This window comes from Oenanthe melanoleuca, chromosome 7, assembly GCF_029582105.1.
Source record: "Oenanthe melanoleuca isolate GR-GAL-2019-014 chromosome 7, OMel1.0, whole genome shotgun sequence".
In the NCBI taxonomy this organism is placed as follows: Eukaryota; Metazoa; Chordata; class Aves; order Passeriformes; family Muscicapidae; genus Oenanthe; species Oenanthe melanoleuca.
Window position 1 is genome coordinate 12,855,990 of NC_079341.1, and position 27,452 is coordinate 12,883,441.

The 27,452-nt window shown below is 36.7% G+C and overlaps 1 protein-coding gene across 4 annotated transcripts in view; it reads right to left on the reverse strand.

The window, feature by feature from the left end:
• PARD3B (par-3 family cell polarity regulator beta) overlaps positions 1 to 27,452 on the reverse strand; it is a 383,975-nt gene that overhangs the window by 343,221 nt on the left and 13,302 nt on the right. For 3 of the 4 annotated variants that reach the window (XM_056496182.1, XM_056496185.1, XM_056496183.1), the window contains exon 2: positions 16,738 to 16,839. In XM_056496182.1, coding sequence (XP_056352157.1) covers positions 16,738 to 16,839 — 102 coding nt within the window. Of the gene's footprint in view, positions 1 to 16,737; positions 16,840 to 22,401; positions 22,454 to 27,452 lie in introns of all 4 variants that reach the window. The other variant, XM_056496186.1, reaches the window with a different exon arrangement.

A 27,452-nucleotide genomic window follows, 5' to 3' on the forward strand; every position in this document is an offset into this window, starting at 1 on the left:
TAAGGAACATACTGGGGAAAAAGCCAAGTACTGGAAGTCCCAATAACACCCACTGTTTATAATGCAATCAAACGTTAACACAAGATAAAAATATTTTAAACGCTGTTTGTTGTTCTTCCTCAATTCTATCCTGTATGACTTCAAGATATTTAAACTATGTTTATATTTTCAGCTATCCTGAACAGAATGGCTAATGTTACTAAGTAGACAGCCAACACTAAAAGGAATAGTTGGAAGTATCTACTTGTACTTCAAATAATTGGGACAATTTCAAAATCTCACTTTTGAAGTCATAAATAAAGCAGAAGAAACCACTTCTCACCTGAATTTCTGACAGAGCTACACCACGTGTTTTTATCCATATTAATACAGGGATGCAGGTGTACATGTAGGTCTAAATGGTGCCATGCTTTGGCTGCAGTCAGTCATTCTCAACTTTCCTCTTCTACTCTGAGGTCACTAGTCAGGTAGTCATGCTACAACATTTGTGCGCATTAACTCTCAAGGTCAGTTCTGCTACCAGAATATGGTTAATTAAAGCAGAAAAGCAGGCAGCCCACAAACACCTGATAGCCAATGTTTATAACTATCCAGAGCATTCTGAATCTTTTGACATAACTCTCCCAAGTGCCTACTGATAGGAATGTAAAAGTTTGGATTTTTGAAACAGTCGTTGATCAATTAAGTATCACAGCACAAGAACAGGCTTTTTTGTCCACCCACAGTCTCTATTTCCAGGTCTTGTACTGCTTTTCAGACCTCCAAACTGCAGAATTATTCATATGCTCATTAGTTTTAATGAAGAAAAGCTGAAGTTCCAACTGCTGCAATTACCAGGTTTTCCTCCTCTATATGTGACCAATCATCAAGTTTTCTAAACTTTGAAGCAGCACAGCTAATCAGCATAGCTAAAAAGCCCTTTCTGCTGCAGCCTAATACTTCTCCACACCATTTTTTTTTGGTCCAAGGAGGTGAAAAACAAGTCTTCTGCAATATTTTCGATCTCATGAAATTTGGATGAAGCAGTATATAATTTTTAAAAAAATAATAATAAAAAAAAGTCACACAGCTGTCCTAAAACCTAATTCTAACCTGCTTTAAGAGCCAGACCTGCAGGGCAGAATGAGAGGCAATGCCAACAGGTACCTTCTTCTGGGGGAACCAACAAAATTTCCAAGCCAACCAGATACAAGAGCAACAGCCAGAGCAGGAAGGTACATGAAGTCATATAGGACAGTTCTTACTACGTATGTTCAATCACAATTTCTAAGTCTGTTATTATATAATATCATTCAATATTCCCTGCCTTCCAAGAAACAAATGCAATTTCCTTGATCAGAGGACAGTGACAAAAATTAGACTGTGAAATGGCAACAAAATCTCAAAAACCTGTGAGCTACTACAGCAAAGAAAGCCCAGCTCAACAAAGCAGTACAATCAAAGGAGTGAAAGATGGTCCTATTTTCTCAAGAACATTTATTGTCCAGTTATAATGCATTATTGCTTAGCAACACAATTTGGAACTGAAATTCTTCCTGTCATGGTTCCAAGCAAAGAACAGGACTCAACTCCTGATGTACCACAGCAGCATGGCCACTTCATAAATGCTATCAGCAACACCTTTCCCTACCCAGAATCACTGCCTCTCATCACTTCTGGCAAAACAGAGTCCAAAAAAGGAATTAATTTGGAAAACTGTTCCAGGTAAAAACAATTAAGTTTTATGCTTGTGTCAAATTAGTTTAAATGCGGAACTGCTCGTGTACAGTTCAGAAGGAAACAGCAGCAGGACTGGGTGGGGACAGACAAAACTATATCTTCAAAAGCAAATGCACACTTAGGTTGGCTCAAGGCTAAGGCAAAACTAAGCCTAAGAAACATTCACTGTCTCTGAGTGCCTCTTCTGGAAGAGAAGCCTTCAGCTACTGAAGTAAAAGCCCCTTCTCCAGAGACAAAGGAAACCTAAGAGACTATGTAAGCACAGCCCGTGTGCAATGTGTGTCCTAAAATGGCTATAGGAAAATGGGAATGTGAATCACTTATGTAAGATGTAAAGAGACCATATATAGCTACAAGTCCTTTGCTGTATCTCAGGCTAGCTTTGTGGGGGCTGGATGGAGCAAGGAAGGTTTTTGAGAAAGCGATTCTTAACACAGAAATGTTGTAGCTTCACAGGTTTTCATCTTCACAAAAAAAAAAAAAAAAAAAAAACCAAAACCTTACAGAGAGGAAAAAAGCCCCATCTTTGCTGAAGTGCACTTTGTATTTTATTTCTTAGCTTAACTACTACTCTCTCCAAATGAAATTACTTTTTCAGGTTGTGTTTATACATGAGACTCAATAGTATTCTAGCTGTGAAGGTGTTACTTAAATAGCCATTAAGTGAATACTGCTACTATATAGAACAACAAAATAGAAGCTGTTATCCAAAAGGAGAAATTGAAATTCTTCACTCCTTTATTCAACAGTTACTATAACCAGTTTGCAGGGAGGAGGCACAGAAATAAGAACTACAGTTCTATACAAGGATTACAAATAAAGCCAGTGGGTAGTTTTAGCTTCATACAAGATTTGGTAACTTGAAAACCAAATACACCACACATGGTGATCAAAGCTCCTTACATAATACATTTCATATCTACCTTCAGCAGTTTAGCTCCAATGTCACAAAGGGACAGCAAAGTATCTTAAGAAACCTAATTCCCGTTGCTGCATTGTTTGTCCATCTCGCTATCATTTTTCTACCCTGACCCACAGGAACTTCTTGATCATACACATTTTTTCCTTGAGGCTTTGACAGCTCCAGGGAGATACTACATATAAAGGAAAGTTTTGGAAAAACCTTCCTTAAAGGCTGAACATAAAACGATCTAAGAAACATGTCATCTAAGAAAAACTTTCAGAAGTGTTAATATAAAAAGCATTAGCACCATATGAAAGATTCCTCAGATTTTAAACACGTAAAATATTAAGATCAGGAAAATCTCAGTACTCTGAAATTCAGTTCTTTGATTTCTTATCAGTCAGTAATCTTTGTGTAGTCGCAGAAAGGCAAGCAATCATAACTTGAAAGTGCCACTGGGTCAAGCTTAACCTAGCAGCTTAAGCTTAGGACCTCAATCAACAACAAATGAGGACATTTCTTCAGCAAAAGAAGAGCAAGTCTTCATCTTCTCTAATAGAAGTTCTTCCAAGAAAATTATTAGCAACTTGATTACATTAACTTGATTGCATGATCTACTGTGGTGTATTTTATTATCCTCTTGAGAATTATACCTTAAAGTTAAAAATGCAGTGGAAAACGTGTACTTAAAAAAAAAACAAACCCCTAATTACTATAATTACTATAGCCTACTAAATAATCACATAAGACTAGAACATGAGTTCATTGAAAAGTTAGCTCTTATTTTATTTGAAAAAGAAAAGAAGACATGAAATGGCTTCATCAGGAAGAGAGTAACAAAACAAAACCCTAAGGACTGAAAACTATCTAGCTTTAATTCGTAAGAAATCACACAACACATGAAGAAATGCAACTTTGCATAAACAATGGTATAAGGCCATGTACTATTTGAATGCTGTTCTAGGAAACCACATAATGCACATCTGTACTTGGCTAGCTGTTCATGCATTTTTGTCTTGCATTTTGACTATGGCTAGTCTTCAACTCAATTTCAACAAAAAGCAACAAAAAAAGCATCCACAAATGAAGTCTTCAACCAAGGTAGAAATAAATCAACTTCACTTTTAGAACTACCCTTCGCCACATACTGTTTGCAATTGACATTCCACATCATTTTGCCAACATAAATGTATTTCATACATATTCAGTGTGTCTATTAAAATATCTTCAGTAAAGCCTATATTTTATTCAGCTACAATTATCAAGCATTTCTTTATCAAGTGTTTTTATCCTAAGGTCTCTTCTGGCACAGAAAGCCAGGAAACGCCTTGAACTGAACAAGCTAAAGGTGGTCTAGATGCCTAATTTTTTTCCTCCAGTTCCAGCATTCTGTCCTGAAGAGGGAACAGTACATACCAACCTCTCAGAAGTCTGCATTTCTGCAGCTGCTCTCTGGCCACAGGAGAAACTCTGTCACTACTTTTACCCTTACTTTACCACCTAAGGCAACAGCAGAAAGCAGTGACACAGTTGCAGTCACAGTTCTCAGGCTGGTCTTCCTCCAAGAACCCAGACTTTTGATAGCCAGAAAGGTCTGTCCTCCTCTGCAAGCTCAGTCCACCAGCCACTGTACCAGCTGTTATACAGACACATTGCTTCCTTCTCTGTCACAGCTGAGACCGATAAGGCTGGCAACACCATAATAAGTCTACTCTAAAAACCATTTTTAACATCTCCTTTGCTCTTCACACTGCTTCTTTCAAACCTGTCCAAAAAAGCTCCAAACAACAGATAAATTCCAATGATTCTTAATGTTCAGGTATCACATGTTTATTCTCAAATCTGAGTGATTTGCAAAACCTCTTATTTTTAGATAATGTGGTAAAATCCTGAAAGCTGGAAACACTTCAGACTTGAAGAAAATACTGTTGACTTTCCTTCTTTCAAATAGCCACTTTCAGTTACACGAATAGACAGGTATACCACCAGAAAATAAGAGTATTAGCATGAGCTAAACCCTAACAGAAAACACAATTAAAGACAGTTACAGATATATGTACAGGGAAAAGCCTTATCCAGTACAGCAAAAGTGAACTTAAGGAATCATCTGGCATTCTTTTGTGGATAGTTTTGCTACACAAACCTGAAGTTAGAATAGCCTTTATACACTTCAGAATGCATGCTGCCCAAAAAACATTAGCATGTTTTCAAAATTATTTTTCCTATTTCTCCTTCTCAAGCCTTTGACTTCTGCATTACCCAGCAACTCTCATAATAGGGAAGGAATCTTCAAAAACAAGGATGCCATTAAATGTCTCAAAAGTATCTGGAGAAAAAAAAAAAGAAAGGGCTGGATTACCAGCACTAGATAAATAAGAGAACAGCTCTACAGCTTCATCTGATTTCAAAGAAAAAGAATGCTCAAAATCCCTAAAGAACTGCTATATGTTATTGAATGAAATCAGTAAAAGCGCCTGTAGAAGGTGTCAGCACAGCAAACATTTTCATTCTAGAAAGTTCAGAGTATTTTAACATTATATCATTTTTTTCAACTAGACTACTTACTCCTGGATATAATTTCTTACAACATTTTCCTGACTGCACATTTTTATTTAAGGATTCTTTTGAAACTTTTTTTTTTTAATAATTAGTTGAACTTTAACCATGTAGCAGCAGCATGATATCTTGAACCTTAAATGTGTAATTGTGAATAATTTTTTTTTACTCAAGTTCTTGAACTACTGTTCCATCTGTCTTTGAAGAAAGAGAAGAAAACCAAAATCCCTCAATATTTGGGCCTTCAAATTACTGTAACTCAATTTTACTATTAACTCCATTGTCACAGAATACGAGAACAAGATAGCACTAATACTGAACGGAATTATAGAATCATTTAGGTTGGAAAAGACCTTAAAGATAACAGAATCCAAGCATTATTCCAGCACTGCCAAGTCCACCACTAAATCATGTCTGTAAGTGCCACATCTACACACCTTTCAAATACCTTTTTAGGGTATAGTGACCCAACTGCTTCCCTGTTGGCAGCCCATTCTACTGCTTGACTACTCTTTTGATGAAGAATTTTTTTCTAATATCCAATCTCAATTTTCCCTCGTGCAACCTGAGGCTATTCTTGCTTGTCCTATCACTTGTTACCTGGGAAAAGACACTGACCCACCTTTCTACGATTTCCTTTCACAAAGGTGTAGAGAGAGACAAGGTCTCCCCTGAGCCTCCTTCCAGGTTAAACATCCTCCATAAAACTTGTAAGCAGTTTATGAACACAGTGTTCTGCTGCTTTGCAGAAGGTACTTCTGAACTCTCAAAAAGATGAAGGCATATTCTCTGATTTCTACACCTTTTCAGAAGATATTAACTGTACAACAGGTACATCAAAGATCCGTATGTCTCTATGCCCACAGCCTTTCACACATATCAGCCTCTCCACCCCACAAGGAAGGGACTAACTCACACTTACTTGGCACTTTCAACAGAAGTCTTCTCTGCTTTAGCCACAAAACTGTCTCCTGAGCTGAAGTATGGAGCTAGTGCCCTTCCCTGCCTTTTGAAGTTACGCTAGGGGAGACTTTCTGTTAAACTCCACATTGCATACATCAAGAAGTTGGCACATGTGTGCCAGGTTATATATGTACATTTTCAAAAGTAATTTACAATGTATTTTCCTCAAATATATCAACTATGCCCTAAATAAAACAAGCGTTGATGTCTCAAACTTGCACACAAGAATTGAGTTAGTTTTGCTTTAATATTTGTAGGAGTATTTGCTTTCACAATAGCAGTAGTATTCAGCTTCTCAGTAGTACACCATCCCCATTACAAATGAAGAGTGCCCAAATCCCAAACTGTTTGCAACTGCTGAAATATAAGTGATTTAATGTAAGATAGATAAGAGATTTCTACCAGTGTTTCAAAACTTTAAACAAGCTTAAATTTTCTGGAGGGAAGAGTCACAGGATTTAGAAGAACAGAACTTGATACAGGAATTATGTACCAATCTAAAATAAGGAAAACTTACTATACTGAAGCATTCTCCCAAACCTGTACACAGACCAACAACAATTCATTAGGCCAGAACACAGTCACTTCTGAAAAGGAATGAAATACCAATACAAAACTTGTCCTTCACCATGGGGAAACAAGGTATATCACAGCAGGTGTTTAATTCCTTGTACTGAAAGAACCTTGGAGCCCCAACTGTAAAATGGAACAAAACCCCCTCCCTCAATTCATATGCAATCTAAATAGGACACATGATATAGTAGTATCATAAATAGCTTGGCTTGCAAAGGACCTTTAAAGGTGACCTAGATCAAACCTGCTGCCACAGGCAGGGACATCTTCAGCTACATCAGGTCGCCCAGAAACCCATTCAACTTGGCCTTGAATGTTCCCAAGGAGGGGGCATCTGCCACCTCTCTGAACATCCTGCTCTATTGTTTTACCACCCTCATTGTAAAAACTTTATTCCTTCGCATGTAGTCTAAATTGGCTTCTTTCAATTTTAAACCATCATCTCTTGTCCTATTGAAATAGGCCTTGCTAAAAAGTTTGTGCTCACCTTTATTACAGGCCCCCTTTAAAGCAGTGAAAGGTTGCAATGAGTCTCCCCAAAGCCACCTTTTCTCCAGGCTGAACAACCCTAGTACTCTCAGCTTCCAAGACATACTGCAATTAAACCACTACATGGAAGTATTTAAGAGCTCAGCTTACTTCATATAGCAAGACAACCCACCAAATTATCTTACCACCACAAGGCTACAGCATTTTACAAAGCATATTACTCCCTTGGTAAGCATGAACATATGTGTGCTTAAAGGCACTTAAGCATCAATACGTGTATACAGAATTTCAAGTATTTATTACATCAATGAAAATCACTAAGGAGTACCTCTTCCACCAGGTTATGCTTACACAAAGAGATGTTAAGCTTCTTTTCATCAGGAAATTTGAATGTTCACTCAGTTCACTGGGGCCAGATGCACTTAGAATGACCTTACCCCCCCATTGTGCAAGGAACACAAAACAGACAGCTTCACTCGTCAGATCACCAATTAGCTGCAGTACTTAGTGCCCAAATGACAAAACACATTTTCAGGTCAAGAGAAAGTGTTATGGCCATACAGCTCAATACCCTCCAAAAACTAAGAGACCCAGGTCCCAAACCTTCTGCATTGCTCTGTATTTTTTTAATATTCTGAAAAGCCAAAATACTAATCAGATAGAAAGATCAAAAGAAAACCAAATCAGAAAAGCACAAGCTCCAGATTTATGTGTCTCTTACATAAAGAGAATTTTAACTCAAAAAATCTCCCATTTAGCATTTAAATAGAAATTCTATTGCAAAACCATCAGGAATTTTTTTAATGTCACAGATCTACTGTCATGCATATTTCATTTTTTTTTAAATCTGAAACAAGTAATGGAATACCTATCCCAACTGGAAAAATCTGGTAGTTACAGATGTTCAGAGAAATAGTTCACAGTTCAGAGTGTTCAAACACAAACATTACACTGGAAAAAACTAAACCTGTGGAGTCCATCTGGTAGGAATCTTCATGCCCACACTACTGTTAAAGTAGGTAGAGCTGAAATAATTAACTCTTGCAACATGTTCTAAGATACCTATATTTTAAGAACAATTACATTATACAGCACTAAATTTGTAAAAGCTTGTAAGTTCTTCCAGGACAAACAGGAGGTAAATTTATGCATACAGGCACCATGTTATGGCTCTAAGTTCATAAAAGTGAATTTTCTTTAATAACCTAAGCAACATTTGACCAGGTGTCTGTTTTTAAGCTATGAACTTATCTTGAAGCATATTGATAGACCTGAAGTTTATAACAAGAATGCTTCCAGTAACCAGAAGCACATGATAGTGTAATTGCACACCCCAGAATGTAATACTACACTTAAAAATGGTTATTTTAATGATTACGCTAATGAGTTCTGAACTTCCAACCCATGTGCATACAGTTTCATAATTACACAGCTTGAAATCCTCATCAGCAAACCCAAATGCTCCTGAAATCCAAATCATTTTATAATCTTGAATAATGCATGGCACCTCTGCAGCAAGAAATTAAAACAAATTTCATAAAAATGCAAAGCTTCATAACCTGAATTCTAAAAGCCAGTGCATTACTGAAATAAAGTGTTGCTTAGTAAGTACTAACGATGGTGATTTTTTTAACCCCTCCCCCTGGTATTTGCAGTTCAGACCCTGTGTCAGAAACTAACAGGCCAACTCCTACCACAATATCCTTTTTTTGTTATATATTTATATTTATATGGTGGCTCACAGCATACCCTACTACACAAGAGTGAAATCAGACATCTGTTTCCTAAATAAGCACTGGCTCAAAATTGCATGAAACTTTTTCTTCCTGAAAAGAGTGAAAACATTTTTTTTTTTTTTTTAATAGGCTGCAGCTTGACTGGTTTGCATATTATTTTGTCAATAGCTGAAATAAAACTCCAACTAAGTTCCTTGAAGGGCCAGAAAATCAAGGTCTACAGTTTCTCTGTAGGAATGGTCCCAGGCCCAATGCCTTTTCTTGTTTGATTGATTTTGAACTAGACAAACTCAGTGGAAATTCTTAGCAAGCATCAGTAGTGCTGGCCTTTTGAACAAGTCCAAAAGCCTTGTGAAGATGAAAAGAAAAGCCATTATTACAATCAATGTAAAAAATCATAGAATGGTTTTGGTTGGACAGGTCCACAAAGATCATCCAGTTCCATCCCTCCTGCCACAAGCAGGGACTCCATCCACCAGACCACGATGTGCTCAGAGGCCCATCCAGGCTGGCCTTGAGCGCTTCCAAGAACAGGGCATCCACAGCTTCTCTGGCAGCCTGTGCCAAGTGTCTCAACACCCTCACATTGAAGAATTTCCTCCTGCTATCTCATCTGTCTCCTCTTTTACTTCAGAAACCTTTCTCCTTGTCCTGTCACTATCTGCCCATATAAAAAGTTTATCTCCCTCATTTTTATGACCTTTCAGGCACTGGGAGGCTGCAGTGTCTCATTGGAGCCTTCTCTTCTCCCAGCTGAACAATCCCAACTCTCTCACCCTGTTTTCAGAGAATAGGTGCTCCTTCCCTCAAATGAACAGGTCCATATCTTTCCTGTGCTGAGGAATCCTGACCTGAACGCAGTATTCCAGATGGCGTCTCATGAGAGCAGAGTAGAGAGGGAGCAACACCTCCTGCAGCTTTGTGAGAATGCTTCCTTTGATGCAGCCCAAACGGATTGATACCCTGCTTTGTTCTTGGATTTTCTTGCATCCCACATTTCCACACTTTAAGGTACCAACAAGGATAAAGGCATTACTTAAAATATGCCCTGATACTTCCCTTCTTTGTGGACATATGATGTATCACTAACAATCAGACTATCTGAAGAGCTTCTACTGGGATTCCCTTGACAGAACAGAAATGGCATGGAGCTTTTATTCACAGTTCTGTTTTGTCTTTATAACTTCATCACTCAGAACTAGATATGAATATTTATATAAACAAATACTGTCAGCAATAAGAATTTCATATCATAATAACTCTGATTATTGGAAATAACAGCTGAAACTTATTACAAAGAATTTATACATAGAAGAAATAGAGCACGCTAAATGTAATGAAGATGTTAATATTGTATTATGCTTTAGGAGGCTGTAAACATGCTATTCAGAATACATGTTAAATCCATTTTAATTTTTACAATTTAGGGTTTGAGAAAAGAATACATTATTAGTTATCCTTTTGCTAATAAAATGTTAAGATTTCTGGGCATCTGTAGTATCTCATTACTGAAATCACAAAATACAAATACAAAACCAGAGGCAGTGAGGAAGAGTCACAAACAGCTACACATATTCTGGCTGAGATACTAACTACAACTTTAAAATTATAATAAGGGTGAACAAAAAAAAAAAAAAAAACAAAAAAAACAACAAAACATTAAAAACAAATCAAAGAACAGCAACCCTTACATACAAGTTTTGCCAAATTTCTTCAACTTCATTTTCCTCATCTTGATCACATCAGGCCTTTTGATCTACTAATCCCTTGGTTTACCTCATTAGCAGCAAGGAATTAAATCTCAAAATTGGCTGCCTCTGGACACCCGTTTTTCTAAAAAGGCACTCAAATTTACAGAAGTGTAACCAAGACTCTGCCACAAGCACAAAGTGTCAGAAGTCCGAAGTATTTGCTGCAGCCAGTTCAACAGTGAGCGAAAGCACACACAGAGCAATAATGGGCCATGGTATTAGCCAACTAAATGTCATAAAACATTGTGTCAAAGCCCTAGACCAGAACAATATTAACCACCCTACAAGGAAGAAAAGCTGCAATTTTTTCTTCTTTGATTCTTCTTTCTTTACAATACAGATTTTATGAAAGACACAGAGCATTCAAGTTATAACATGCCACTTTGAACTATCCTGTGTCCATTGCACACTTCCAATGTTACCTCCACATTACATGGAACTAACAGCAAAGTGCCTTCTGTGCTACCAGACACCTCTCTCACATTCTTATAAAAAAGGGTTTTTTTAAACTTCTCCAAGGGAAACTTGCCTAATATGCAATGTTTTATAGAAGAGTCTACATTAAAAAAACCACTGCAGCTTAAGAAACTTCAATAGGTAAAAATTCTCAGTTATAATGAAGTCTCTCATCTCTTCCTGTTTTTCCCAAACAAGTATAATATACTACTGTAAAACAAACTGAAGAATAAAAAATCCTCTATTCTAACACCCCAGTTATCAGAAAGCTACAAAACCCTAGCGAGCTCAATTACACAGAAGTCTAGAGTTCAAACAGCATTTCTCTAACTTAACTATGCATTACTTGCACGGATCATATATTTGAGAATCAAGCCTTACAACAAAAAAGCTGTAAAGCATGACATTTACAGGCTCTGCTGACATGCTGGGAGGTAACAAACCAGCATCGAGGCCTCCAGCATCCAGGGGAAGCTTTTAAAGCAGCAATGCTGTAATTCCACGTGAGGAGAAACTGCCTCAGAATATCCCAGCCCTTTATTTAAACTACCGAGACATTTTTATCCACTAGGCCCCTTCTCATTCTCACTTAATTTTGCCATTTTTCATCTTGAGGTAGAACTGATCAACTCAGTCTTCCGTCAAAGCTTCTATACTTACCTAAGGGTTACTAAGGCTCTGATTTACTTGTTTCATGAGGAATTTGATGGTTGAATAGAAACTGATGGAATGAGCTCATTATAATTTAAATATACATTACACGTTCGAGTGTGCCATAATTTTCACAGACAAAATGACAACCCTAAAGGTCTGGAGAGTCAAACCCAGGTTAAAAAATGACTGCTCTATAGTACTAAACCCAGGCAGTCATCACTCCCAGTGACTAAACCTGCCTGTAAACAACAGAAAAGTTTCAAATACACTGATCTGCCTGTCAGCATATCTTTCTACCTGGAAAAACATTTCTTTTGCATAATTACATCAATCTTGAAGTTCACATCTGCTTCATTTTTATTGTTTTCCTCCAAAGAAGCCTCACAATTGCAAAACCATCACAAACTAAAGACACCTACAAAGGCTTCTGTCTGAAGTAAGGCTTCAGAGTTACTTCGCATCTGTGACAAAAGCTTCAGCCAGATGTTGAGCTTCTTATCAGGAGCATGCATGGGCCAAATAGCCATTTTGAACAGCCAGCAGCTGATTTCCCTAGCGTTTGGAGACCATCCAGGAGACATGTTTTCTCAATACTGCATTTCTGCTGGTAGTGAGCTGAGAATAAAGAATTCATTGATTTTCCTATTTAATATTTCATTAAATGCTTAGCTAAAATAGGTATCTGAACTACACTTAATTCATACCATTTACTTGATATCATCATTAGAAACACTTAAATGACAGTTGCAGTCACTACAAATCTTGAAACAGTGTCACTATTTCAGCATTTCACTGACGTTGCTTTGTGTCCTTCAAAAGCTTCTGCTGCTATTAAAAACCCCTACTCATCTATATTTAACAAAGGAGATACCGAAGAAAAAATAATTTCTAAGATCATATTGGTATCCTGCTATTTCAGTGTCAGCACAATGCCCCTCACATCAGCACAATGCCCCTCACAATGACTTACTTTTTTTATTCCTGCCACTCCGAAAAAAAAATACCCCACACCACAAAACACCCCCTCACCATTAGCAGCTGAGTTGCCAACAAAAATGTCTCTGGAGAGCTTCAACCCACATCACCCTCTAGGATGACATACCTAATCTTCTGCCATCAGCACTGATCAGAAAATATATTTTTACAAAAGCGTTCAGCAGCTTTGCTGGCTCAACTGCAGCTACTGCAATACTGCCCTTGCAAACACAGTCTTACAAAACAACACACAAGATATCCACAAAAACCAAGAAGTACCAAGCAAAAAGATACAAAAGCAAACAAACACATAAAAATATCTACAAAACAAAATCAAAACAACCCAAAAAAGACCCCAGCACTCTGACAACAGACTACCACCTCCTGCTTTGGAAGGGCTCTGTCGAAAAAGCACACCTGTAAACATGTTTTGCTTGTATTTAATCCTGTCAAAATAATAACACATATATACATATAAAGTTGGATTGGAAGTGTATTTTCCCTGTAGACTTTTACATCTATTCAGAGAGTAAAACTGGTCTGATCTAGGAAGCTTGTTGTCCTATAAGCAAAGCAAGTTCTAACTTAACACAGGCCTTCATTACATCCTTTTAACCTCCCCAGGTGTTTGGGAGTAAATGAAAAACATGATTCCATAAAAAAGTCAGCAGGAAGTCTAGATGGGTACATTAAGTTTATGCATTTAAGACAGGTGCCAAGCACAGGGCTCCATGTACACAATGCTGTGAAGGGAAACATTTTGTACTGCATCTTTTACACAGCAAAGAAATTTCCTCAGAACATTTTCTTGCTCAAGAATTCATTCCAAGTGGGAGATCTGTTAAGAACAGTATACAAAGAGGACTCCATTTATAACTTCAACATTCAAATAAGACAATTTAAATAGCATGTTCTTATTTAACTGACGAGACTTGGGGAATTTAATTAATTCTTCACATTATCAGTACATGAACCAGTTGCTGGATAACTCACTGAAAACAAGCTATTTTAAAGCTATTCTACAAAACTATGTCAATTAGCTTTGACATCCAATTCAGGCCACAGATTATTGGGACTCTCAGCCAGCAGAATTTCCAAAGCATTTTCACATGACACCTTACCAAGCACATGTAATACCAATTTAGATCTGCTTTATAGGCAATTAAAAAATGCCACTCTGTCCAGCATGCATAACTGTGCAGCTGACAGCTCTTAATATCATCCACTGAACTGCCTATTTGTTGAACTTTGATTAATTTGTAGCTCAAGAGGAAGTCAGGAAGTTAACAGAAGCAGAGCTCAAAACCACTGCCACTCCCAATAATGGGCATTACACATCAGGGTTGGAACTTCATCATTTATTCCCTCTTTCAGTTCCCTCTCATTTGTTCACTAACCTACCACAGCACTTGCTGCTTACCTCATGAGTAGTTGTGCCTCCTTAAGAGTCTATTGTTAAGGACTGTCAAAAGCTTTTGAAATTCCAAATAAATTATATCTGATAGCGCGCTCACTGTTTTGTTGTCACAGTGAAAGAATTCAATAGATTAGCAAAGACATTTTCCTTTGAAGAAACTGTGCTAATTTACTGCTATCAAAGTATGATCTAGAGCAGATTATCTCTTCAAAAAGCACAGCGTTTCCTCTGCCACTGAAGAAGAGCTTGATGGTCAGCAGTGCCAAACACAACTTTGGTTAGAGGCACTGAGGTTAAGTGCAAGCTTATTTTCATAGAGAGCGACTGATTTAATGTGAAACTATGTCACTGGCTTGAATGCACAGCAAAGAATGACAAGGTAGCAACAAACCTGTGGCCTATTCATTTACCACATACACAGATAATCATAACCAAAGACAAGCAGAGCACAGATAAACGTACCAAAAACTCCTTCATCTATTCAAGGACTTTAAACACCAAATAAAATAGCAGGTCAATCCAACCTGAATATCTCCTCCTTTTTTTTTTGCAAAGTTTAAAGGTCCCCCAGTAGAGATTCTCAGAAATAATGCTGGTGAAGGCTCAAAGACTAACAGGCCACAATAAAGCTATCAAAACTACCTGTAAGCCTTTTATAGGGCTATTTCTTTGATATCAGATTATATCAAACTTTTAAGTAGGTAGTATAGACAGCTACTCACACACACTATGGCGCAATTCCACTCTCAAATGAAAGAATTCTTTCAGAATTCAGAATTTGAGAATTTCAGAATCTCTCAGACTAGCAGATCCCTTACAACATTCTCCCTTATTAAAATAAGAAAAAATCTGATTTTTCACTGCAGCTGCTCTGTTCAACAAGTCTCTTATCCCTGTTTCACCAAGCCATTCTGAAGAAGACAAGATGATAATGACACATCCCATGTAATTGAGACATCAGAGGAAGAGAAATTGAGGAGTTTGTTGTATTTCTAAACCACACCAGACCACTTCAAAGAGTAAGACTCCAGTTTCCCAGCGACTTTTCCCCAAGGCAGCCTCAGAGCTTCACTTAGCACTGTTATAACAGAGGAAGCTTAAACCCACAGCTGTGGCCTAGAAGTTTATTCAGCTGCACATACTCAAACAGTGACAGCCACCAAAAAGGTATGCAAAGGTTCTGGTCACAAGTTAAAAACTGCATTGCATATCAAATATTCTGCACACTGATGCCCACATTTCCACAAGTGTTCCTCTATCAGTGCTTTAAATAGAGAAAATCCTGGGTAAACATACTAATTTTCATTAACTAATGAGACCAGTAGAGCATTTCTCTTTGATGTAATATCTCATTTTATGACATCTTATGCTTATGGTCTTATCCTTTATACACAGTTGTTCAATTACAGAACTCAGTCTTTTTGTCTCCAAACACTCTTGGGAAAAATAAAAAGTCTTAATGCGTCTTAAGTATAATTTCTGTAAATATGGACAAGCAAGAAACACAAATATGATAAAAAGATTATACAACAGAGTTCCACTGTTTTTAAGAATCCCCACACAACCACCCTAAAATGACACTGAAGTACATCCTAAACAATTTTCTAAGATACAAAGAAGCAGCATCCCATTAATCATAAGCAAAATGTTCTGCTTCATATTAAGTCATTGAAAAATCAACACAGCATACAAAACTAGCAATTCTGTTTGCAATATACTAAATTATTTTTTAAGCCATCAAGTATATGGCCATTTAAATAGACAAAGCAATTTGTTTAAAAGCACAGGCATATACCGTATTTGGATCTTCAGGTTAAAGCCATTAAACATTTCTTCCTCTAATTTTATGAAGAAAGAAAAAGATAAAATCAGCAAAGTTTTATAAATAATACTTCTCCCCCTCTATGCTGAATAAGTCACCAGTAAGCTTCCCAAAATTAAATTTTTCTGACAATTAAAAATAAAATTAAAAGAGGCTTCTCTGCAGTTACTATTTCTCTACCCACAAAGGAAATTTGTCCTTTTTTAATTGAAATTTAGAGACACATCTTTTAAAATTAATAAGTAGCCTGCTTAGACTTTAGTAGCAAATCATAGGAACTACTTTCAAAATTTAACAATTGAAGTAACTGTTCTTGTCATCACAGGATTTGTCGATTTTGTCGCACTCAACCATGACATTTGAATGATTCTCAAAAACTTAATTCCATGCAAAGGAAGAGGTTATAGGAGATATTTTAAGTGGCATAAAAAAGAAAAAAAGTCTTGTAAAAATCATGTTCTTTCACCATGCTATTTGAATATAGAAATAAAAAGAAACTCAGAGCTTGAAAAGGTTAAGTCCTGAGTGAACTTCTAGGCTTCTCTTCTCACTGCTTGGGTCATGCTTCCCACTCCCCCATTCTACTCCAGAAGGGGAGAGTTCCAGATGGGCAGATGTGTTTAAGAATATTTAACATCCATTTCACCTGCCAGATGTCCAAGAAATGAGAAAGCAGCATTCTTCATTTGAAAAGACACATAATACTTTCATACAAGCTCTACCTTATCTTTGTCTTCCACAACATCTGCCAGCACATCATCTGGGTCCAGGATTCCTCCATCTGTATACTCCAGGTGGTGAATATTTACCCAGGAAGCTGGATCCTGTAAGACAGATACAAGACTTTTTAACCTACTCTTGCATGATTGTAGTGCTGTCAGACAAAGCAGTTTTGTGTCCCACTTGTTCTCCCTCTATAGTCACAAGGTAGAAGATTGGAGCCACTACTCAGAATTGAAACTGAGAGAAAATGAAAGCTACAGATGACAAACAAGGCAATACCTACAGAACACTATAACAAAAGAAATATTTAAAACATACACTTTTGTTTCCTTAATTTCTTTTTTCTAATTTGAATAGTGAATTTAATATAATATTTTTTTACAATACTTTATAGATAGAACATTTTGTTTATTATCAGCACAAACATTTAAATAAATAAATTTATATATGGATGGACATACACCACTCCTGACAGGTGGTGGGGAGGTGTATCCATATCTTTTTAGATACATAAAACACATCCATCATTTCTTTCTCTGAGGAGGCAGATAATCCTATTGTGGCAAAAACCCCCAAATGAATTAATAAATCCCAGTTTGCTCCCACAAATAAATACTGGCAAATTCCAATGCAAGACCATGTACCATATCAACAGGAATCATATTAATTTTCCAAAACTAATGCTTTCTTCATGCATTATTAACTCCTTACTTCAATAACCAGGAGTTCAGCCATCATTCCACTGACCCTGAAGCCAAAAGGCTCAGAGTGCACTGCTCAACAGCAAATTCTCCCTGATGGGAAATAGAAAATCAGGGAGCAAACACATAATCTGTAGCCATTGTCCCCAAACTATACCAGCTACCTGTGTACACAATTTCCAAGTGGTATTTATGTCTGAGCTGCCTTAGTTAAGACTTATGCTCCTAGGACCAGTTACAGTGATTTTATGAGCACATGGCAGCCCAGTGAGTCACAGTGACGTGTTTGAGTATCAGCACTGATTAACATTGCATCTGCTACAGCACAATAAAGAAAGAAAACATGCTTAGTTAGGATTATAAAGCATAATTGAGTCCTCCATCACTTATTATGGAGAGAATATGCTAAAACTGAGGGCCAGGAAACACACATAGCTTTGAGAAATGTTTCAGAAATGAACAAAAAAAAAAAAAAAATTGCCATTGATGACCTGCAACTGAGGGTTAAGAATTACTAGATACAGTACAGCTGCATGACAACCACACAATTAAGCACCTCAAGTATGTCTATTTCTAACATCTCCATTTCATCTCTAATTTACCTCAGCTACAGTTACTTCATTTAGCAATGAAACCACCCATTTGTGAAATAGCAAATGTTTGGTCATTCTAGGTATCACATGTTCAAAATTACAAAGTTTAAGAATATCAATTAATATGCTTTAATCTCTGCAAAATGACGAAAGGTAAACAACTATTACAGCTCAGATTTCTATCTCTAAGCCCATAAATTTCTAAGATGAAAAGACAGAAAAGAAATGTACCTTTATGCAATAAATAAGCAGGTTAATTTAGATCATACAATTTACCTAATGCAGATACCTTGAAAAAAGAGTGGTTTGACCCTACCAAAAAACTTACAAAATATGATACTCTAAAACCAGAACACATCAGTAGCTACAGATGTTCCTCCTGAACCTTTTAACGAATGCAACCACAAAACTTTTAATAATTAGCAGCACTAAAATAGCATAATTGAAAATCACTCCTCTTAACTGGGCAAACTTCTGCAGCTAACCTATTTGGCTGAAGAGACATTAAGACTTGCTGCATATATTATGCTGTTGAAGTGTGAAGAAAAAAGCTGAAGTTAAAAAATACACAGCTGAATATTTTGCTTTCAGTGCTCAATTCCATTTCTGATTCAGTAGCTGCACCAACACAGATGTGTCATTGAAACAGAAACAAAGCAAAAATAAGTGTAAAACCCTATTGTCCCAATAGAATGCTGCAAGTTGGCAGAACAAACTCAAGACACACAGCCACCCTAATCTATATTAAACTTAATGAATTCCTGACCTTCTTTTACTTTGGGCCACAGCAAATACAGTAATTTAATTATTTTTGTCAGTGGCAAAATCAAGAGAACATCTCTAAAATAGTCTCAAAGAGCAGAAGATGCCATTCCTTATCAATCTTTTGGAACAAGTGTAGCCAATGTAAGATGCTTTAAAAGAAAACAATGACATTTCACACTAAAGTAGAAGAACTAAAGAAGAACAGGATTCACAGTTTCTTTTGAAAAAAATACTTCTTAATGGTTTAGACACATACTGTGGCTCAGGTACACACAGTATGAGCACACTACAACCTTCTGATCTCAAGGAATCCCCAATTACAAAAACCAGCACAGACTACAGCAAGACTGAATACTTGCTGCCTCAGAAATACAAATGTGAATGGGCTTCTATTAGCTCATATGAACTTCATCCCTGAAAGTTAAAAACCCATGCTGGGAGAGGGAGCTTTTTATAAACTTGTTTGATGAAGCAAATAGTAACTACTGCTAGATAGCCTGTGGAGGAGGTTCCCTCTGCACAGCCACAAAAGTAACAATGGTTCACCTGATCAGAGAGCCCATTCAGCCATTCAAGAAAGTTTCCAAGTCAGAGAACATTTTCCAGACACTGCCAGGAATTGGATACATAGTGTCCATTAAAAAAAAAAAATAAAATTCCCCTCCCTTAAAAACAAAAAACCCAAAAAAAATGAAAAAAACAAACAAAACAAAAAAAAACAAAACTAAAATCTATATAGCCGTTTCTCCCGTGTTTTTTTACTCACACCAAGAATCCAGACAGCTTCACTAAATAAAACATCAATATTTTTAAAAACTCAGTACTTAAAACAAGCCATGAACTACCAGATGTAAAAGATGAGTATATAATGTTCCAAATAGCACTGTATCCATATGCATATGCACAAAATCACATTTTGCACGTTATTAGAGCTCAAAAGCAGTAGAACAAGTCCAAAACATAACTGTGGTAAATCCAAGGTAGAATCATTATCACAGAAAATGAAACTTGCTCAGGAAAAGGATCAGCCTAATTTAAGGTTCTTGTGCTTTATTATGATATAACAATGAAAAGTAGCATCAAGAACATGTCAGGTTTCCATGTGTTTAAAAATTCCTATGCAGCAGACTGCCTTTCTTAAAGTAAGAAAGTAACTTCATACTAAATAAAGTGGATGACTAGAAGTCTTGCAAAAGAGTTTGCTGATTGTAGAGTGTTTTCTGAATGGTCTGAAAGTCAGAACCCAGTAATAGATGACAGGCTCTGTGAAGGGTCAGTGCCAGACAGCTTCAATGAAATAACACTTCTTACCTGCTGAAAGCAGCAAATGCTGGATGACACCCCATTTTTGATCAGGGAAGAGATTAAGGGCATACTAACTGAGAGGCTATGACATATAAAGTAAAAAAAGTCTAACAAATGTATTCTAAAATACTAGAACAAGTTCTGGGGGTTTTTTTAGCTGATTGTGGCTTCTTTAAGTTTTTCCAGTTTGAGACTGAAATCTTATTCTAATGAATGACAGTGTCTAGAATGATTCTTTACTGCATCTTCTTCATCATCATTAAAAGTTGACATGCTTAAAAAAAAATACTTAATTTTGAAAAACAAAAAATCCTCTTGAAAAATAAAACACTAACAGTAGCCTGGAAGCTCTGGGCAGCATTCAGGTATGGTTGCCTGAATCTATCTGTGCTCCTAAATGCTCTTCTGTTAGAAAGCTCATCTCGAGGAAAACACAACCACAATTCCAAAAAAATCCTAGCATCACAAGTGGGGAGAAGTTCCTTTACAGCACAGTACATAACCCTTAGGCAGAAATTCAGCTGAGGTACAAACTTGTAAAAATCTACGTAAAGAAAATGTATGACTAAGTTACCTGGTATAATTCATAACAGCACTTGGCAAATGAATATTGAACAGTTACTCTAATGTGCATTTTACCTTAGGGCTGCAAGTCATGTTTGTGTTTAACATCAAGCCACTTAAAAGCTGTTTATCATCATTTCCTTTATGTGTGGGAGAACACTTTAGGAATTACTATGCAAATATTTACCAAATGTTAAATTAAAGCCAGGTCACATGAATGCACAAGTGCAATGTAGGCAGAGAAGTGACATAAATTTTAAAAAATGGGCTTGACATTCATGTTGTCACAGAATCCTGACTTAGCTGTTGCCACCTAACACAACACTGTTGTCACTGTTCAAATAGCCTAAAACAGGTCCAAGAATTCTTCTACACATTTATTTTCAGTCAACACAAACACACATTCAAAAGACTAATCAATCTATAATTATAGCACTCCCATTTATTGTTAGGTTTTCATATAAATCTACAGACGCACATTTTTAACATACCAGAAAGTTGGAGAGCATTCTCTATTCTTTTTGTTCCCAACTTGGATAGAAAAGTAGTATCAGACTCCTTTTCTGAAAGCTAAGCAACATACTTAATAAATGTTACAGTCCACATTGGGTATTTCTGACTGTTAATGACCAAGAGAATCCTAAGAAGTTGAAATGTGTTTCAGTTGACCATCAGTAAAATAAATATCACCACTTAATTTTACAATTCATTATTGTTTGGTGCTGTATTTTGTTCCGCTGTGCAGAACACATAAAATTAATATCAAACCCTATACTGGAATTTTTAATTTAATATAGCAACAATAGGATGCTCTTAATAAAAATTAAAAAAAAACCAAAAACACAGAAATAGGACTGAGTAATACTACTATATACAACTCATACTACTATTTCTGAAGTGCCTCTACATCAGTGCATCAGACCTGATCTGAAGAAGCCTCCCTTCATGAAGAACATGAGTATACTTCATACACACACACATATATATTTACACACATACACTTCTAACTGAGTAAAAATTGGATCTACTTTTCACAAACTTCAAAAAATAGAGAAAAAGCAATATTTAGGTTTCACTGCTCAGGAAGCTTCCAGAGCTTAGTTTACATTACACATAACAGAGCACATTACAAGCTCAAATTTCTAGGTCTTATTGTTGAAAAAATGAATTCTTACCTCTAATTAATTATATTGTCTTTATAGCATAACATTAACCAACACGTTTTTAAATCCTTTCCAGTTAGAAATTCAAAAGTAGCAGAAATCTTTCAGATAACACAAGGAAAAGAAGCATGCTACAACACAGTGAGATAGTAAAAAAAACTTCTTGTGTATTTCATATTGTTACTGCTGTCCTTCACCAAAACTCTGACTCCACTTGCATTAAAGTGAAAATGCTGCAAAATGCTAGAAAGATAAAACTTCTTTATAGCCTTCTACCAGCTGGAGTGACACACATTCTCTCAAGTTATTAATATTTAAGAAAGATCTATACTGAGTGAGCTCAAAGATAGAAATTAAAGCTGAGGCAAGGGCAAAGGACAAGGTAGTCTGCTCAGAGAGAAACTGCTTTTAAGCAGCCAGAAATAAAACTACAGAAAACACAGAAAGCCATACAGCAGAAATAATCTTAGAAAGGTGACTGTAAGGGATGCTTCCTAATCTATCCTCCAGATGAAATAAAGAACTATAAAAATAAAGCTGCACAAGAAAGAATCTTCAGGGAGGAATCCTACATTAACTGGAGGGGTGACTGGGAACAGAAAAATTCACTCCAAGCAATCAAACCTGTGAGTACACAGAAGACAAAGCTCTTCACTTTTCACAATAAATTTAGCAGGTCTAACAAGCTTTCAAACCTTATGCCAAAATAAGACTACAAGAAGTAACACCAGTCTAAGTTGTTATACCCATGATGCTTTGCTCCTGACCAAGCACACATTTTGATTTTTCTAGATAGGTTAGGAAGTTTTTTTCACACAGTAAGATAACACAAAAGAAATTTTACTCCTCCTAAAAGGAATAAATTAAATATTCAAATATGAAGATTATTTTCTTCAAAACACCACAATTTCTCCTACTGTTTAGGAGGACCTCTTTCCAAACTATAATAGAGAAAACTATTCCCTGTAAAGAAGCTACTTTAAAAATTAAATATAATTCTACATATTTTCACACATACTAAATTTTTGTTCAGATTCATTCATTTTCTCTCTTAATGGTGAAAAACATATTCTTCCCTCAAGCACTTTTTTTTCAAAACATGATTAGATGTGATACAGCCAAACAGTAGGAAGAAAAGGAGTTCTGAAAAAACAGTAACTTGTGTAAGATCACTTTAAATATTCAATTTTAAAAGTTTCTATCTTTGAAGGTGCTAAAAACCCAATGTCAAAAGAGGAACTAATCAGATTGGGTTAGTAAAACATTCATCTTTGTCAGAAAGGTTGGGTTTATTAATATTTAATATTTAAGTTATTCAGTTTAATTTTTAATATTAATATTTAAGTACACTTGCAGTTTTTGCACAGTCTGGTCACACCACTTTGTTGGCCCTTAAGGATGGCAAGAGCACAAAACAGACAACCACGCAATTCATGCACAAAGCCTCTGGACTACCACAGATTTGCAACAAAAACAATGCTATCCATCCAGAAAAAAGCAGAAAAACCTTCTCTTGCTCTTCCTAGGCACAGTGAACAACCTGTCTTTGGAATGGCGCCTAACACAGCATAAGTACAGATCAATATCAGTTTTATTTTTGACATGCTAAATGGTCAAAAATACCAATAGTCAATCCCTAATCCCAGAGGGACCTGGAATATTTCTTGATTTTTAGACATCTTCAAATTATTATGCTTTGAGAAAATAACAGGACCAAGTATTACCATGACTAGTAGTCAAAACACAACAGCAAGGATTGATGATCACTTCTTTCTGTCTTCACCCATTCTCTTACATATATTATACACAGAGTTTCATCTGTTAAAAATGTCCCAGATTCCATTTGAAGATAAAGATGATGGCCTGAGATCCTAGCAGACAAACCATAGAACATGAACACGGTGAAAGGTCTTCACACAGGCTATAAACCAAGGAGAGCACAGTGAATAGGATTCTTCCACTTGAGTCACTTGACATTGCATGCTATAGGTCACAGCAGAAAGGACAGTGAGTCTCTTCTGGCTCCCAGAGACAGTGCTAGCCAAGAGGAACTACATTTCTTGTCCTTTATCCATCTTTACATTATTATGTTTTGAAAAATTACTAGGACTATGTACTAATAACAAAGTCTTCATTTTTCACAAGGCAGAGAAGGTACTTCACTGCAATCAGAAAGGAGAAAGAAGAGAGAGCTGGTTTATCTTGACAGTTGAATATGCAGGGGGGAAAAAAAATACCTATCTCCCATACTCAGTCTGATGAGCAAAACAAAAAAAGCTGCTGTTATCTATCATGGAATTCTCTATTTCTTAGAGCACAGGCATATAAATCCAAAATGACCCAGATTATTTCAAATAACACTCCAACTTTTACTTGATTTGCAGGACTGGAACCCTTCAAAAATAAGAGTATTCTGATTTTATACTGAATCTGAATGTGAATGAAAAACCACTCTGAATATAGCTGTCTGACTATTACCTGAATAAAATACGATGCAGAGAATACATCAGTAGAGGACCACATAACCCACCTTTACATTACACTCCAACATTTAAGAAGACCATTTCAGTGAAGACCAAGTATGCCTGCTTTGGTTTTACAAAGAAAACTGAGATACACATTTAGACACAGGTCTACACGCTGCACTTGTAACAACCAGCCAAAACCCCCCCTTCAAAGCCTCAGATAAAATTGGATCACACTGTCTGCCAGGCACTGAATCCAAGATAACTACACAAATATAAGAATATAAATGCAAACTGATCTTCAGTTATAAACTATGAAAATCCTTTAGCTTTTCAAATCCATTAGACAGGACTGTTTCAACAATGCAGAAACACGACTTGTGCAAAAGTTTCAGGACAAAACATCGCTAAATAAACCTACAAGATTTTAAGGCTTAACCGTTCATATCCTAAGTCCTCCACGTCAAATATTATCTACAATATTCAGAGCAGCATTGTTATGCTAATAAGCAAACTGCTACCCAGCTTCAGGCACCTAGCAAGTAATTAATTAGCATGGAGTCTGGCTTTTTGTTTGATTACCTAAAGGTAACACTGGGGGGGCTAAGGACTACAACCATGATTTATCAAAATCCATCCATAAGAAAGGCATGTGTATAAGAGTAGTGTATTTCAAAAGTAAAGTCCAGGGTGAGTGAACAATGCTATTATTTTGCCAATAAAAACTGATAATGTCTTAAATTCAAATCATTCACATAAAAACTAGGCTGGCTGCAAATTAACACAACTCAAATTTGTAACAAACTCAGCACTGAAAGATACCAGATCTTCAACAAAAAAAATGATAAATGGTTCACATCTCCAAGGGCAGCCAGCACTTTAGCCCTGCATCTAGAAACCATCTAAGATGGTTTTATTTACAACTGTTGGGCCTTTCTTTGATAAAGTGATCAATGCATTTGCAGCTGACACAAGACTGCTTATCGGGGAACGTCAAAGATGTGATTGAGTAACACCAGACTCTAAATAAAACTGAATACAAATGTCTGCAAGACAATGCAGACCAAGCATGCTGGAATCCTGCCAAATTTTAACATAAACTGAGCTTTAGACAAAGCTCGAGAGAGAAAAAAATCTTAGTAAACAATAGAAGCATATCCATAACTTCCATAATAGAAAGCCATTAGATATTTTTTGGAACTCCACAGAGAAAAACAGCAAGACTTTTCTGCTGCAGTACCACCTTATTTCCTACATGAGTCAAGCATCAGCCAGAGACTGGGGAAGAATTTTGCCAAAGACTGCCAGATTTGTAGTGTCAGCAGGACCAGCCAGAGCCCAGACCACCACTCCCTTCTGACATGTCCAAAGCTGGTACATTTCAGAAATGCTACCAACTCCCACTGGTGCCACTGCCCATATCAAACTTAACCAACCCTCTCCATGCTCTCTGAACATCTACTAGCAGGCACAGCTCATCACTCTCTTCAGAGAGGAGTTAAGTGTGGACCTGGGGTCTTTTTCCTCACTCAGAAAATATATGATCTTTCACAGTACATTCAGCAACTCTGTTCCAAAAATCAAGCCACAAGGGACAGTGCTATAAAGGAGGGAAACAAAGTGCAGGGAGGGAAACTAAGGGGTTTAACCGTACAGGTTTTGGAGAAAGGTTTGTAGGTCTGTAACCTATTTTATTCTCATGACAAACACTAAATTAACCAGCTTTCCTCCTCCCTTTACTTCTCCGGAGAAAAAAAACAGTTGGGTTAAGAATATTCTGAACACATAACTAACAGTCAAGCCTTCCTAATTCCATAAAGCCTAACCAGCTTCAGTGGTTCTGGCTATTGTTCAAAAGAAAATAATCAGCAAGTTTAAAAAGTAATAGAAATATTTAGCAGCTTAATATTCCACTGTGGGGACTATTAAATAATCTGCTGTATTTTGTTCTATTTTAATAAAATTTATATCATCACAGCACAATGTGGATAAGTTTTAGTATTTGACTTCCAAGATATTGCAAATATACCTGGTGAACAGCTGAAACAACTTCTACCTTTAAACATATTGCCAGAGCCAAGGCATGGAACTGGATGAAACCCAAAAAAGGCCCCTGAGAACAACTTCCACCTTTACCTGACTGAAATACAGAACATGCCAGAATTAATGTATCATCAAAACTTGCTGCCATATCCTAACCTCAATGTATGAAGTGGATTTTGGCCGGATAAAAAACAGTGAAGAGAGTGTGATTTTCCACTTTTTCATTGAAATGTAATACTACTGATGTGCATAAGGGTTCACCCTGTCCTGCCTTTATCCCAAAGAACTGCTTTCTTCTGCTATTCCAAGTGTCTTCAGGAAAACAGAATCACAAAAGAGTTGGCAAGAAACATCTTCACAGACTCCAGACAAAAAAAGAAGGCAGCATCAAAGTCACTGCAAAACAACTAACAGACAGGTAGGTCTAAGTAAGTCAAGTACAACATTTAGCCCAGATGTGAAAAATGACACCTGAGGCACATATTCCAGTTACTGCCTGGTAGCAACTTTCTTCAACCCACAGCCTGCAAAGGGGCCACATGGAAAAAACTCTCCTTCCACAACTTTAATTCAGCCAGTATAACCTCACAATAAAGTAAAAATGAAAACAGCTGGTAAGCAAACTTGTTTAAATGCTGTATTTGCATATATTTTGCATCAGTCCTGAGATGCCATTACAACCTTCATTTTCATTTGCAGCTTGATGCCGTCCATCACCGATACAAATGAGTCCAATTTACTTTTCAGTCAGCCACCTCATCCATTCTCTTTGCACTCAGAACTGTACTCATACATTAGCTCCACACATTACGCCATGTTCAAGCACCAACAGAAATAAGAAGTAAAATTAAAGATCTACTGCAAATGCCTACAGCTAAGTGGACATAACATAGCCATTATTCACAAGAATACTCAACCCTAACCAAGTTATAGGAATGTTTCAGCACAAAGCATTGTCAATGGACTTGCAGTGCAACAGTTCCCTTCCCAGTAAGAGACAATCAGATCTGGTTCCCAACTCACACACAAAAATGGGGAGAGGGCTGGTTACAGACAAGTTCAGCCACAAGATGCTGAAGGCTTTTCAGCAAAGTAACTTGGTCTACTTCCACTAA